At 34.6% G+C, this 17,383-nt stretch overlaps 1 protein-coding gene across 4 annotated transcripts in view; it reads right to left on the bottom strand.

Moving 5' to 3' along the window:
• The window catches only part of EXOC2 (exocyst complex component 2), a 125,734-nt gene that overhangs the window by 20,942 nt on the left and 87,409 nt on the right, over positions 1 to 17,383 (bottom strand). For all 4 annotated transcript variants that reach the window (XM_027682698.1, XM_027682726.1, XM_027682707.1 and 1 more), the window contains one exon: positions 16,015 to 16,156. In XM_027682698.1, coding sequence (XP_027538499.1) covers positions 16,015 to 16,156 — 142 coding nt within the window. The remainder of the gene's footprint in view (positions 1 to 16,014; positions 16,157 to 17,383) is intronic.

Raw genomic sequence — 17,383 nt, 5'->3', positions numbered from 1 at the left:
ATTGAAATTTAATGAACTTACTGGCAATCAGTGTGGGAAAGTGCTTTTACAAAGCACAGTTCTGAAACAAGGCAGGATAGAGGCTGATTGTTGAGAATCAGAACCTTCCTAAATATTTTGAGATCTGAAGGTCAGAGCACTACATCTTTGAATTAGCTGCCTTGCATTTATTTTCAGCCATGACACTATGTTGATCTAACACACTGAATGTCATTTGAAGAACCTGACATTAGTAGCCTCAAAACTACCTTCTAAAAATATCAAAAATGAAGGCTTTCGAGCCTTAAGTTTTTGAGCTATTTTAATTCAAGCAATAGAAATTATGTCATGACGTTCAAAGAACCTGAAAGTTCCTGTATTTCAGCTGCCTTGGAGAAGCAACAACTCTAAGGACTGCCAATACTGTGATTAATACCTTTGGTCTACGCATGAACTTCAATATGGAAGAGGAAAATAACAAGAGAATAATACTGGTTCTGTGCCTTTTTGCACAGGCCAAACTCAGACATCTTTAAAATAGAAGCTGCTGAGGCTGTTCTGAACTTTCTGCTACTCCATTCAAACCACAGAATGATCTGATGGACAGTTGAAGAGGTCTATGCAATATTGCTGCTTTCTGTTCCTTAACACACACATTAAACCCCACTGCTTCCTGGACAGAATACAATTTGCTCTATTATTAAGAAGAAAAAGAGCAAAATCTGTAATGGCAAAAGACTACAACAGGAAATGTGAAGCCCAACAGTGCTTCACTTGGGAAGGAGAGATGTTTGCTAGCATCAAATACCTAAAAGAGGTGCAGGTAGCTGAAGGTCAGTCTGATATGTACACATGTTCTTGGTTTGGGGGGTTGTTAAGAGATGGATTTACTTTCATTTCTTCCATCAAACACAATAACAAAGCAAAAGGGCATTTTACCAATCCGGACCTGAAGGTCATGAGCAAAGGATGCTGCATACCATCCTTAGAATTGAACCATAAAGACTCTCAAATTACTCATATTATTGCAGAATCAGCCAAATTTCAACCCATTAATTTGGTAACAAGAAAGGTAAATGATGAAAGAAAAACAAACAGAAGAACCTGAAAACCATTTAACCCAAAATCCCTAATACATTAACATAAAAAAAAGTACATACTTCAGAAATTACAGCCACTTCATCTAAGCATGCAGAGTTATCAGCTCACCCAAATCATCACTTGTAAACAAATGCATCAATGACCCTTAACTGAGCCCAGTATTTGAGATACATGACCCACAGAAACTTATCTTTTTATTGTTGTCATTTAAGTACTAACAACATTGTCTGGCAGAGTTACAGCCATTACACAGGATTCTACATGCAGTTGGCCCACCGATGTGTGCTTGTAACTCATAAACTCAGCCTTGTGACAGAACAAGAACACAAACACTTCACAGCCAACAGTGTACTGCCCTACAGATTCAGTATCACTTAAAAGTATCCTATCATTTCTAGTTCAGCTTTAACAGTGTTAGGGCTATTGAGACTTTTTTTTTTTGGTTGAATTAAAGTGGCTATAAGTTTGTCTCAAGGGGAAACCCAAGTGTATAAATTAATTACAACTATCAGATACTGAAGTAGGTGGTTTGAGATAGATGAAAAAAAATTGCATAAGAAAAGCCATTTAACCCAACATAACATCCAAACCAAACCCATTTTTCTTCCTGAGTGGAAAAAAATAGGTTCTGAAGAAAGAAATTTATGCGTGAGACTCTTCGATGTAACAAACCCTCCTTCCTGACATGAAAATTAATATATCTAAGGATGACTCAGTATTACCCAAACTTTTTCTACCAGCAATCCATTAGCTGTAGGATGCTGCTTCGTTTTCCACAAGAAAAATTTTTAACAAATTCCCTCCCTCTGTCTCCTTAATTTTCAGCACATAATAGTCACAGCATCATGTACCTAAGTTCTATTATCATTAGATTTCCACTACAAGAATAATTTTAATGCTGAAGGATTTTCTTTTGAAAAAGCAGAAACTGCTAATAGTCAACATGTAAGGTGATGAAAACAGGGCTCACATCTCTCGTATGACCAGGTTCTCACCAATTTTAGCAGTTTGTAATACAATACTGTGATCCTTCGGTATGTATCCAGGAAATGTGGCAGAGTGGGAACTTAACAGCTCTTTTCTGGGTACAGAACATTCTTAAGTTCCAATTTCTGCGAGCAAGAGAAACACGAAGACAAGACACAATATTGCATGTAAGAGGGAACAGACTACTTAGTGTAATATACTTACTTTATATAAATATTTGATGTATATTGGACATATTTTCAAAAAGCCACATGCATCAACAGTTTTCTCATTAAATAGAGACCATGCTAACCAAGAAACTACTCTGCTGTTTCAAAGCTCTCAATTTTTTTTTTTAAATTTTTTGAGAAAAATTGAGAAACTGTGCAACAGACCAGCTGGTGGGTGGTGGACAACTGAAGAGCGTCATCATCATCTTATAAAACTAGTACCTACATTCTTCTGAAGCCTGGTACTCATCTTGTTTCCAGTACTGTAACCTATTTGTTATTTATTTCCAAATTCTTCACCAGTGAGCCTCTTATGAAAAAAGAAACCAGTTGTAACCCTTGACAACTTTGACATAGGCTTTCAAAAGCTTGAGTGTGATAACCCATCATATTTGGTTGTCCTTGCCACTCCCAGACAGCTCTCTCATTTTACAGAAGTGTGGTCACACATCCAGTGGTGTCAGTGGGGATCAAAGTCAGCAACATAGACTAACTGTCAGATTCCCCCCAGATATCCCCATACAAGAGGATTTATGTAATGGCAAGAAATGTCAGTTTAAAAAGGTGTGTTTCACAGATAAAAGAGCGTAGCTATATGCACCATACAGGATGACCAATTCAATGGGAAAAGCAAGTAACTTTTTTAATTGTAAGGTATACTAAAAATCAACATCTCTATCAAAACTGAGAACAGTTGAATCCAAAAATCTCAAGAAGTATTTCCTTTCATTAACACAAACCAAGCATGGTCTGCAAGAATATTAATTTATTTCTTTCAAAAACATCATTTTTAAGGCACCCTGAAGGTGTCCTTTCAGGATTTTATAAAACCTAAAATTATTAAAACCTTTCAAAACACAGACTCACTCAGGAAACTGTATGTTCTTCTCATAATTCCTGAAGTCACTGGTACTGTAATAATAGCCTGTCAAATGCAAAATGACAGCAATTTCATACACAAAGAATGGGCTTAGAGATATACTATGTTTATGAATTTACTTTGGTTGTCACTCAAATATTATTATTATAAGAAAAGAGAAAACTGAAGTCAACCGATCCAAAAGAGACTAATTTCACAAATAATGTACTTGGAACAACACAGACACTAATAATTTTAGTGTCCAGTTTTGGTCTGTGTCTCTCTAACCTTCAAGCTACGGGAAAAATCTCAGTCACCAATGAAACACATCATGTGCTTATTACAGTGACTTAAGACAGATATACTTGGGTAAGTAAAAAGTAAACATGACAAGAGGAAGTAGAGTACAGACCTTTTAATTTTTTTTTTTTAAGTAACAAAATTCAAAAGTAGTGCTTTGAGCAAAAAGATTACGAGAAGCATTAAGATACACAATTTTCATGGTTTTTACAGCATAGTTTTGTTAGTAGCATTAATGGTCTAAAGTTGCTATTTCTACTGGCTTATATGAATATAGAATGACAACGAGTTTGCAGCACATGCATAATATAAAAAGCCCAATACTTTTGGAACCTGATTCTGCAAAGATCTGTGAATGTTTCTAACTTGAAAAAATGCAAGCAGTCACCACACTGAAAGAAACAACAGAACTGGTTCTTAATATTTTTACACGTTTTCTTCCAAATTGCTTTGTGTACCATTTGTGTACCATTTGTGTATATGGGATTTTTATTTGTCCTTAGTAATTAAATTCAGCAAATTGGCACCCAAATCAAAGCCAGGGTATTAAGTTACAAGCAAATGCTAACAGGTAGCAGTATTTTGTAGGTACAGTGGAACTATCGAGTCATGGGAAGAAGCTGACTAAAGAAAGGGACCTTGGTTACAGATCCAGTGGATTCTTTGGAAGACATAGTAGGAGGTTGTGCTCTGCTTCATTTCACCAAATTCTCAAATTTGAATTATACAGTAAAATCTAGTTATTGTTTATATTTTTCTTCTGTAGACTTGGCAACTTGGAATGACCTTGAAGAGGCAGTCATCATTTTGACTTTCAGACAGTCCTTATTTCTACCAATGTACATATTTAAAACTGCAACACGTACTGCAGTCAAATACATGTAGATCAGCATTTCAAGAGCATACCTTAAATTTATGGAAAAAAATGCCATAAATTCAATTTCATGTATAATTTTATTTATCTGTTTAAATACCCAGTGAGTTGGAACCAGGTAACAGCACCTTTTAGAGATGTTACTGCAGTACAAAAGAAAACAACCCAAAAATCCAATATAAAAACCACCCAACCAAAACCCAACAACCAAAGCACAACAACCCCCCCCTTACTGTCTTTTACTCTGCTAGAAAAAAAATGAGAGAAAATTTTTGCAAGACACATACAGTATTCAGTGAGACCACATATTAATTCTATTTATTAGGGTGAAGGTGAGAACTTGCACTGACTTCAGTGTTACTATTTCATCATTTTTCACTTCCAAGCTTCACTCAATCCCTACAGCATTTTGAAAAGGGCATGGATTTAAAATCAAGAACGTCTTTGCATGACCTGAACAATAGATCCTTAAAAACTGTTTAGCCCAAAATCAACATTTGGAAGCTATCTTGACTCAACTCAGGAGTGACCCACAATAACTGGAAAGCTTAAGATTTTTCACAGTTCAAAGTAAAGGCTTTTAATAATTTTTAATTACTTCAACTGCCGAACAAGTCCAACACTATAATTTCATCCACACATCAATAAAGTTTAAGTGTTTCATTAAATTTAAATTGCTATTCATTGTGTAAAGAAATTTTAAGCTAATGAAGTGCTTTTTATTACAATGGATCTGCTGTACTGTTAGAAATTGATTGTATTTTCCCACTTGAAAAGTAAGAGTTCAAGGACTTGATAACTTGGCTACGGAGAAAATACGCTCCAGGCTGAATTTGGTATAGAAAGCTGCGGCATTTTGTTACACTAAAATTTTTAACTTAAACACCCCCCCCCCCGGGGTCTGTCCAGTGTTAATGAAGTACTAAGGAGACAGCTACTTTCCCACTCAGCTAGCAGGATTCTGCTAGTCGGTCCTATGGCAAGGTACATCTTGGAGACTGCATTTTCATTGGTGTTTTTAAAATGTTAAAAAACGACAGCATCCTTAACTACAACATACATTCAGGGTTTAGAAAATAATAGTTTTTACTACTCCTCTTTCATCTTGAAATCAGTACTGTTTTATGCTCGACCATAAACCTCTTACGCAACACTTCAAACCACAATCAAGAATGTGAACTGACCAGTGGGTTCAATAAGGGTATCAAGGCTTTTGGACCTCCCTTGCTGAGTTGTCTGGGGCAAATTCCAGCTGTTTTAAGATGATTCTTTGCATCTGCACAGGAGGTACTATAATGCTGTATTTTGTATGGCCCTTGAAGTATCTCCACCACAAGACATTAAGAGCCTTTTTAAGGTGAGAACACTCACTGTTATGGATTGTTTCCAACCAGTACCTACGTGCTCAAGGTTAATAAGACAAAACCATTCTCTAAGCACAACAGTGTGAATTATAGGAACCATACAGGCAGCTCCATACACAGAAAAGTCTGGTAATTTTGATAGAGGTGAGTTTATTCAGACTAATAGCATAATTTTAATTTGGGACTGTCCATCTAAATATCACACACAAATCTCTGACCCTTTATAATTTGAGCTAGAGGATTATGATTTAGCTACATTAAACAGCAGCAGACAAACCTCTACTACAGATCAACCTTAAAGGAGAGCCACTTTCACCTATGAATATGTAACAACAACACAATAAAGTTTCCCAAATATTAGTTATGACCTGTAAATGCTTCTTGACCTCACAGTGCTCCCATGCACAACTGTCTTCAGAAACTGTAATGATGATCCCAGTATGAGCTAATAAACTCTTGTCCAGTATAAAGTTTCATGGTTTCTACAGCATATCAGTTTGCTTTGAAATCAACTTTTAAAATGGATGCCTTGCTTTCCATGGGATCTCGTTTGCAGCACTGACAACCTCAAAACAGGAAATGCAATTGTATGCATTAGCCAAAACAATACTAAAAAATGCAACTGTTCCAGGACAGCATATGCATTCAAATATAAAATAAAAAAAAGAGATAACCCTGAAAACACACTTAATCTGTCAGCAGACAAATGCTGCATAGTAAAAAATTAGTTCCATCAATACAGAAAGCCAAGATCCATACACTTATTGACAGCCACTCAACAGCAGTGCAAGCAGAATGCCTGTGGAAACTGGCTAAAGATTGCCAAAGGGACTTTAAAACACTTCTGAGCACAAGAATAGAGCAGTCTCAAGATCTGTTAGCAGATACCACTACCAACTCGATATTCTGAGAAATAGCAAAGCATCTACAATTAGCACACCTGTGAAAACAAATCTTTCTAAGAGGAGAATAAATGCAAGCAAAAAGGCCTAAGGACTTCAGAACAGACCTGATACCACAAGTTTGGGACTACAGGTAATTTTACTTTTCATATGACTTACTTTCCCTACTCCACTTGTTTCATTGCACCTCAGTTTGTTAAAGATTGTCGCAGAAACTACCTTGAGCATTATCAAGATAGTAAAAATCTTGTTTCTAAGGGTAACAATTGAAGGAGCAGTCTGAAACTAAGCCTACTCAAACACCTCATTCACAACCAAGGTTTTAATTTCTTTTGGCTTATAATACAATTAGTAATCAAATAAAAACAAATAGTAGTAATAGTGACTATTGACTCAGCGTTTCAAGCTTTTGTGCCCTATGATGTTACCACTGGTCTTCAGTTCTGGCTTTCAAACTCATCTGAACCAATCCCACTGAGTTCTTCTTCTCCTGCACTTCCATCCATTCATTTCTACTCCCTTACCCAAGCCGCAAACCCAACAGGTTAGTGATCCCAAACTCTTTCCTGCATCATTCCATAACATTGGGGCACCCAAAATAATGAGTAAACCACACAGGAAACATTAAGATGCCATTTGTGCCTATCAAATGCAAAGTAAACATGAAAGCATTCACTATGCCAACAAGCACTGGGTATTTGATGACACAACTACATGTGTTTAATTGAAGGGGTTTTAGGCAGTACAAAATTTGTGTGTATATACCCTCATTCATGCTTGTAATAAGGGGTGCTGTAAGAGGGGAAAAAACAATGCTTACCCTTTCTCCTCTATGCATTATCACTGACTCCAATCCCCAATTAATTTTCTGCTTTGAGTAATGCAGAAATCAGATCCTATTATCAAAGGCAGTCATAAAAATACTAAATAATATTAAAAGATCTTAAGTGTTTCTCAAAGAGTGTGCTTGAGGAGTTAAAAAAAATTCAGGTCTCTCTGTAAAAAAACCAAAACCAAACCAAAAAAAAGGTTGTTGACATGAACACCGTGAACTAACACTGCATGAACTAGAAAATGCTGAACTGATGACAAGTATCCCAGGTAAAGAACAAACTGGCCTTTGAAATGCCAAACTGGAGACAATATGACACAACTTCCTACAACTGGCTAGACAACAGAAGAGACTTCTCAGTTGTCAGACATTGCTGATAAGTAAATCCTCTGAAGTTGCAATAATTATCATCTCCTTTAGGTATTAGAGAGACTCGTAATACCATCAGTTAAAAAAGGTACATGAGTAGACAATTCTCAAGCTACAACAAGACTAGGATGCAGTCCGACCAATGAAACACAGCAAGACTTCTTTTTAGAGATACAAGGCTTTTGTACTCATATTGTTTCCATCCCTGGAGCAATATAAATGAAGTCTGTTTTAGGTCTTGTAACTTTTCAGATTAGAGAGACTCTTTTACCAATCCCATTATTTCCCTTTTTAAAATACACACTGCTTTAACAGGTAATTTTCAAATTTGCTGACCACTTAATTTTGTAGTTTGAGAAGGATGCAGGTTTTCCAACTTTAAATGAAAAAATACTGAAGATAAAATGTTTCTGAAGCTTAATTCATGGAGCTTAATAGTCTTTAGCAAAGCACAGACAGAAATGCCACAAGCTATCACAGGAAGAAGTTTGACAGGTAAAGCCAAAGAGAAGCTGGGAGAGAGATGGATGGCAGTCTAGTAAACAACTACTGGTAGGCTTAATAGCAGTAAATGCTATAAAACAGAATTGTGGGTGAAGGTAGACATGTGCAAAGCAAGAGGAAGCATAAGCAATAAAAAAGTTAAGTTGCAGATGAACTTCTACTGCATGCTTGCACATCTGAAGTCTAGAGTCCTCTGAGATCAGCCAACAAAAACTAGAATCAAAATTAGCAGCAGAAAATCTTGCATGCAAGTAGTGTGGAGAAGCTCAAGAAGATATCTAATAAAGTCTACATTCAAGTGCAACTCAATATGTGGCAGGTAGGAACTGGAAAATGCAATGTCTTTCTGGGACGGTTTCTACTGGGATTTCTTTAATAGTCAGAAATTACGGATAATCTGGTGGCAGAAACTACAGGAAGCTGGAGGGCCAGTTCCTTCTCCTGTTCACATCTGTTGCAACTTTTTCCAAGGACAGAGAGGGTATAATGTCCATTCCATTTCACCAACTAGAATAAACCTTAAAACTTATAATTAAGACACCAATATACAACAACTCAATGTTTTCAGAAGTGAGAGATGTAATAAAACCTGAATGTCTGAAAGTGAAATTGAAGAAAAATCTGAGGTTAAAATGAAATTACACAAATGAAGGTATTTTGAAACATGCAGTGAAATTTTTGCTTCTATTTCAAGCAGTAAACTAAATTTTTTACAAAATTAACTGAAAGGCTACTATATGATGCCCCCTCATTTTGAAATTTTTGTATGATTCTACTGTGTGAAGTAAACCAAATGCAAGAACTGCAGTCATGTAACACATAGATTTTTACTTGCTGATTGAACAGGTCATTTAAGGATGTTGAATTCAGTTCATCCTAACAAAAATATTATTGTTATATAGTTAATATTTCCTTACTAGAATGACAAATTATCAATTTACTAATGTATGTTGCAATTGTAGTTAGCTTGAATGAAAAACAGCATATTTTAACTGGAGTATTTAAAGAGTACTGTGTATAAGAACACTTCTGGCATTTTGTAATAAAAACCTCACACTGACAAGTCCTTTACCAAATTCATTTGCCAGTGCAGAATACTGTTTTTCCTATAACATTATATGGAATATATCATTGTTTTCTTCCTGTTCACATACATGCACATTATTTTCCTGCACCAAAATACCAGAATTTGGAATAAAAAGACAGACAATTCCTAAACACAGTACATCAATAGTTGAGGGACTGAGTTTCAAATCATCTACCTCTAGTAAGATCATTTGAAGCCATCCATTTGAACTGTTAGCAGAAATCTAAAGGGTTACAGAGATTTCAAACAAAACTATTTTGCACATTTCACTCAAAAAGTATTTGCCTGTTTCTAAAAAAAAAAAAAAGGAATAAAATGAAAGAGATTTGTACTATATCCAAACGTTTTTAAGATGTAAATGTACTTGTCATCTTTCATGTAAGCAGGGTGCTGGTGCCCCAAATTAAACAAAAGAAGAAAAGTTAGGGTTGACAAGTATGTCGTTGCATAACTACAAATTAAATATGCCTTTTAATATTTCATTTTTAACTGCTGAGTACCTTTTCATAAGGCTATTGCCATTAGAAGTTTTTTACTACATTTTTAAATTAGACAAATAACAGATAAGAGATGTGACAAGTGTAACAAACCTGATTTAGCAGATCTTACGCACTTAATCCTTTACGGTAGTAGCAGCATTTGATATATTTGAAATGTTTCAAACAATGCTCCCATAACATGCCAAAGAAGAAGAAATTCAAATTTAACTCTACTACATTCAATTTATGCCAAGTATGGAATGAATATCGAAAAACCACAAACAATCAACTTTCAGTTGAAAGTGTGAAATGACCTAAAACTTTCAAAGAAATGTGAAATTTTAAGTACTACAACCCCCCCATATCTGCCAACACTAGTGAAACACAAAACATACATATTTAAAAAAGATTGTTAGAATAGCATCTGGAACTCCGTATGCTGTGAATGCTGGTTAGACTGAACAGCAGCCAGCATTTAAAAGTAAGTTATGAAGAGAGATCAACATACCTGAATTCCTCAGAAAAATAAATGAACATCAACTTTTTGTGTGGTAAACAAATCCACACTTACTACAGTCTCAATTTTATGTACTAAATATAATAAAACTTGCCCCCTTAAGAAGAGTAATTTGACATTTGCATGCAAAAGCTCACATCAATAATCTGTATATATATAACATATATAAGACTGAATGCTCACATGCAACTACTTCTGCTTGTATAGCACAAACTTCAATACACAGAAATCTTTTCTATCCATTTTCAGAGTAACACAACCACCTCATTCACTGTCCAAAAGACTGTAGGCTTGTAATTCAGAAAAGATCACGAAGCCTAATTTTGTCATGAGACTAAGATGTAACACAGGCATTTTAAAATAGAATTAAAAAACCCACAACAAAACACAACTTACTACCAAAAAAGAGGAGAATGAACAGGAACAAAAAACCCCAACTTGTACACTGAACTATCAGATTGACCAGTATACACAAAAAATAATCTAAAATCATACGTGGCAACTGATTAACACTATTGTTTCCTATTGTTCCTTTCATCTCTTTTAATTTTGTTAATACTGTAGAATAAATTAGAACAATGATTCAAACAAGAAAAAAGAACTAAACTACATTTCATTGTTGCTGTATGTTAAAACTGAAGTCTTTATTGTAACGACTCTGAAGTCTACACTGAAATTAAAATGAAAATTTAAATGAGTTATTTATTAACAATAAATCCAATGAAGTTAATAAAACTGCCTTCTAACTCCAGCAGTCACACCTCAGATCAAAATAAAGGGTCAAATGTAAAATTACTTTGTGCATAAGTTCTTTCTGATATTCAGAACTTTCATATTGAAAAGAACATGCGTGTTGAAAAATTAAACAATAAAAGTTTTAGCACATAGGTTAAATGAAACTTTGCCCCATGCAAACCATTTATCCTTTTTTATGTTTAAAACTGTAACAAAAAGCACATGGATAAGGAAATCACTGATAATTACAGGACAATTGCCTACGTGAGCAAGGCATAAACAAGCTGACATGGTATGAGACTTGAATATCATGTATTTTTCAAAGCTTGTTCGAAAGGAATGCTTCTTAATTCTAAATTCTCCTTCTGAACTGTTTGTTTATGAATTTTATGAAGCAAGGAAGTGTTGTTTTCAGTACTTACAGACAGATGCCTGTAAAGATGCCCGTAATAAATAGAGTGTCAAGATTTTTCTGAATATTCTATACCTTACAAGACTTTAGCTAGTCAAATTAACCCTGAATGTTCAAACTGACAGGAGTCAAAGAAAGCATTTTAAAGATAAAGACAAAAATGCTTAAGAGAGGTATTAACATGACATATCAAACACTGTGGACAGAAACCTGCCTCCACCTTTTTTCCCCTCCTAGATTATACTTCATTCACTTCTCAAATTTTGTAAAAGCTAAAGGGTAGATTTTTGCCTGTACCAGTCCTACTTAATACAAAACCCAGTCGTATCTCCGAAAGAGCTGACATTTCATTAAGCAAGTCAAATGTACTCATGTGAGAAAAAAATATTATTAAAAGATTGAATTATACATGATTGTCTTTGTGTAGTTTTTCTTTGTACATAATTTTTTACTGATATGGAAAAGCAAGCAAGATAACAACGAGAATGGAAACCAGAAAATTCTCTTACTGCAGGGGTCTACTCGGCTCAAGAACAGAACTGGTAATAAATACAGGTAATTTCTGTATCGTAAATTTATATGGATTTGATTAATTTGGCTGATGATGTAGACCTTGACTCTTATAGCCCTGATTCTAAAAAAAGAAACAATGTTGATAGCACTGGCAAGGCAAGTGGACTTGCCTATATAAAGCTTGTAGCATTACCTATAGTGTTACTTTAGGTATATAGTAATGCATACGTAACTTCCGTAAACTGTGCAAAGAAAGTGATCAGTAGTATTAATAGGCTGTTATCCTTAGCAGACAAAAGGGCAAATTGGGGGAATTTTTCAATTACACAGCAGCTTCTAGTAAGCTCACTTACCTAGTATCAGACCTCTCTGTCCTTTTATTTGCAATTCAAGCCTGTCTGTTGTTTGAATAATACCTTGCAATCCATTTACATTTCTGAATAAAAATGGATTAATTCTACGTAATTTTATTTCTAAATCCTACCCCAAGTTATGTTTTTACCTTGCTCATCCAGTCCTGTTTCTTTGATATCAGACCTCATCACAAGCATTTTCTTCCAGTCTGCTCCCCCTCTTGCAGTTACTTTATTTCCTACATCAGTATTAGTATCCTCCCCATGAACAATTCCATCTACCTAAAAGCATTATCTTCCTAATAGTCCAGATCAGGTGTTCTCTGCAGAGAACTCTTCAGAAATAGCTGTAGTCTTGAAGTTCTGGACTGGACTAGCAACATGGGAAACTCAGCATCAGAAAATTCTTAATGTTATTCCTAACCAATTCACAAGTATTTTCATACTCATATTTTCAAAAATGTCCTTTGCAAAAGATAAATCATGGCATCAACATGCTCCTACTCTGGATAAAGTCTCACTTGCCAGATGGAATGCTTGAAAGTTTCAGACTGCATCAGGGAAATTATTTGCCTTTTACCTAACCTTTTAAATACGGGCAAATTGATGTCTTTGACCTTTTCTTTCCCTTCAAAAAAAGAGAACTGTTTTTGTCAAAATTTGCCTTTTTACTATCATTAGTACTATCTGAAAGCTAATACAGAAACAGCACATAAGAACTTCATGCCAAACTACTATGTCCTGGCAATCATCCAGTAAGAAACATGGAGTAACTTCAGTTATGCAACACTATACATCACTGATAGCACCACTCAGAACACAAGTGATGAGGCCTAAATAGTTTGCCTTGCCAATGCCATCAACATTTTTGACTTTTTTAAAATTAAAGCTACAGAAATCAAGATCTAAACCGGGCAAATTAATAAAATAAAATCTTTAAATTTTGCAGTCATAAAGATTACCAAAAAAGAGACAATAACTTCTAATACACAAATATTTTTTTTCTCAAAAAAAATCAGTGTGTCAATCTTTAACAAATCCTTGAGTGAACGGTGTGTTTGACTCAGTGTGATCCACTCCCAGTCATATGTATGCTATTTCAGTTTTAAAAAGTAGGCCTTTTTCATGTTGTATTGAGATCAACTGTAATTTGTTTGCTTGGGGCTTTTCCAAGAGGAAAATAAAAAGATAGCATGTCTACTGCAGTACTAACTGCATCATTCAGATTATGTACAGGCATATTTTATCAACTAAAATCTTATTGTACAATTTAAAATTGTTTGTGAATACTAGTTTATTGGAAAAAAAAAATCTATTATATGCCTGCTGGGTGATCTTTTTCTTTTTTTGATTGAATATGGAAAAAAGTCAGATTCTCATATGCTCTACAGAGAGATTTTTTTTTTCCCCCAGTCCTTTTCAATAATGAAGTTCCTCTACCTCATCCAAGAGGTTACTTACTAATCACTTAGTATATTTATCTTCAGAGTATCAAATATTTCCAGGATCAATGAACAGACAAATGAAGGTACTCAAAGTTACTGTTTGCCCTGGTTTTGGCTGGGGGAGAGTTAATTTTCTTCCTAGTAGCTCGTATATTGCTATATTTAGTATGAGAAAGATGTTGATAACACACCGCTTACACTAAGTCAAGGATTTTTCAGCTTCTCGTGCTGCCCTGCCAATGAGTGGGCTGGGGCTTCACAAGAATCTGGGAAGGATTACAGCTGGGCAGCTGCCCCTGACTGGCCAAAGGGATATTCCAACTATATGATGCCATATGATGTCATGCTCAGTATATAAACTAGGGGGAAAGCTGGCCCAGGGCTGCTGCTTGGAACAGGCTGCATGTTGGTCAAATGGTGGTGAGTGACTGTTTTTCATTTGCATCACTTGTTTTTTTGCTTGGTTTTTTTTTTCCCCTTGGGGTTTATTTATCTTTTTGTTATATTCCTTATCATTAAAATTTATTATTATTATTTTATTGCAGTTATTAAACTCTTTTTATCTCAACACACAAGTTTTTTTACTTTTACTCCTCTGATTTTCTCTCCCATCCCCCAGGGCAGGGGAGGAGTGAGCAAGCAGTTGTGTGGTTCTTAGTTGCTGGATGATGTTAAACCATGACACTTTTTTATACCAATAGTCAACAGGGTACACCTGTCAGAAGTTATTAATAAGAAAGGTAGTTCATCAAGATGGCAAAGCACAGAAGTGACTATAATGTTCCTTTTTAATGTGTCTAGCTTGGGGACTAACGAAAAAAAACCCAGACAACTTTTCTACTACTTCAAATTGGCCAACACTGTGATATGCAATCCTGAAGGAGTCTCTGATATACATCGTCTTCACTTTGATTTTTGCCAAAAAGTTGGAGAGGAAGTACGTAAAAACAACAATAAATTGGACCACAAGCAGGCTAAGATCCACCTCTATTAGAAATTTACTATTACCTTTAAAGAAAAAAATACTACAGAATAATCTTAAAGGCAACGTGAGCCTAATAAGTAGATCACAATGTGCTAGATCAAGAAATGAGCGTATAAAAAGCTGACACGACTTTTTTTGTCTTGGTTAGCTGGTGGGAATCCAAACATGCCAAGCGAAAACATACTTTAAGTATGATGAGAAGTTATGTATTATTCAGATACAAATTTGAATGTGCAAGATGAATATCTCAGTTATTTCTGCTATATCTTGTATTACAGCACATATTCTGAGCATAAAAGTAGTAATGAGATAGAAGAGACACTTTTCTGTAAAGTAATAAACCCTAGGATCCTTGTGCTTTTAAGCAAGCAAGTACTGCAGCTCTTGATTCACAGGTTACCAGTGTGCTTCTTATAATTACCTGAGTATCCAACTTTTAAGTACCACGAAATTTCTACTAAGCCTGTCACATATAACTCTATAAAAAAATCAAAACAAGAAAGTGCAAATTGATTAAGAGAAGTTCACCTTCAAAATGCCATGTTCTATGTCGTTGCAACTAATATCTACTTGCTATTAACCACGCATTCATGTGATAAGTGATTTAGATACGACAAATTACATATTAAAAGGACCTAAGTGTGCACAGTATGCACTACTGTAAAAAAAAGACTCATTTATATTATGCTTCCTTAAAACAGAAGCTCTTAAAGCACCTAGATAATGACTAACATCTCAGTATTTTTAAATACAGTGCCTGCCCTTCGATGGTTTAACATTCTTTGCTGAACTACTATTGCAATATGCATTTTCTCATAACTTCTTTTAATTTCAGAACTGTAATCACATCTATTACCAAAGTAGTCAGATTCTCTTGGAAAAAAATCCCAAACTACCTCAATGAATCTTATAAGAAAATAGCAAAGATGGCTTTTATAATTTTTTCTATTATATATAAGCAATGAAGCAAAATAATCACAAAAAACAAGTATTAAAGAGATTATCAATAATGAAAGCAGCTTTGATAATTTGCGGGTATTTGAAAAATGCTTTAAGAATTAAGTCAAGTCTGTGAGAAAGAACTTATAATGAAAACTTGTCAAAAGTTAAAAACATAGATTAGAAAAAAGTTTTTAATTGTATAGTATATTTTAGCTCCTATCAATCACTGTTAAAATAATTTCATAGTTTAATAAGCAGATATTTACCTGTTGGAACAAGACAATCTTTCCAATCAAAATATCCTGCATAAATGCCAGGTTCTAATGACCCTACTATTGGATCTGCCTTGAATTCAATGTACATTTCAAACAGTCTTTGATCCAGCTCTTTCAAGGACTCCATGCTAACCTAAAAATGAAAAAAAAAAAAGATAAAAAAGAAAGAGGAAGAACATAATAAATAGTCATTAACTAGAAGAAATAAATCACATGCCCAAAAAATTTCCTCATGGCTTCTCTAATTTTCAGTAAAAAGTAGCAATTACTGACATTTCAATTCATAATTACATATATAAAAGCCTAAGAACTTCTATATTATCTGTCCATCCTACCTAGATTAATTTTTTTTTTCTGATTGTACTCAGCAACAGACATTTTTGTGAAAAGTCTAAGGAAGCAGGCAGATCATTTGCTAATTGTCTACTGGCATGATTTCTCCCCCCTGCATGTCAGGAGGTCTTTATCTTGCAAAGTAAACAACTGAATTTTGTCTGTGCTTTAAAATATGCCCATAATAATCTCCATCATGACACATGAAGACTTTTGTATGATACTTTATATCTATCAATTGTAATTTTACAATTTCTCACTATTCACTCTGTATTCAAAAAATATCTGATTTATTTAGGAGCCTCTGCCTTCTAAAACTGAACATATGGACTTTCCCTCTCTACTTGAATGCATCTCTGGAGCAGAAGCATAAGCTGCAGCTCACCAACATCTGCAGAATTTTTCTCTTTAACAGCTCTCCACGCTTTTTTTTAGTGATTCACACAACTTAGCCACACTGAAAGCTAAAGGAATATGCATAGCTTGTTCCTGAACAACTCTAAATATTATACAAGACTTCATATTAAACATAGGTACCTTCTGTAATTATAGCTTCTACAGCAATTCTATGGATGTTAAATGAAAATAAAATGAAATGAAAATTAAGATGAAAATATCATGTGACTTCGACTTAAAGAGCTTAAGCAATATCAAAGTAAAGCTTTTACACTAGTTTTGTTTTTCCTCAACAATTAGTGGAAAAAGCACACACAAACAAATAAAATACATATAAATTATAATTTCCAGAAGTAAAAGGGTTTAAAAGCAAGGACGAAGGCAGGTCTCTAGATCAGATTGGGAATTCAGACAAGAGAAGAGGAATACCAATACCTTATCATTCCTTTCTAATTGACTAAACTGATGATAAAGAGTTAAAGAATCCCCACAGAAAAGTACTTACAAGAGTTATGTAGAAATAAAATATAATTACAGGTGAATACCATAAGTATGTGCCAAGATAGCACGTGCTAAAGCACAGTGTAAAGTTTGGCTGTTTTATATAACTTTGTATTTGGAACACTAAATA

This window comes from Neopelma chrysocephalum, unplaced genomic scaffold (genome assembly GCF_003984885.1).
Source record: "Neopelma chrysocephalum unplaced genomic scaffold, ASM398488v2 Primary Assembly neopelma1_22b, whole genome shotgun sequence".
NCBI classification, from domain to species: Eukaryota; Metazoa; Chordata; class Aves; order Passeriformes; family Pipridae; genus Neopelma; species Neopelma chrysocephalum.
Note: the sequence above shows the minus strand (reverse complement) of the source record. Positions and strands in the feature narration are given on the sequence as shown.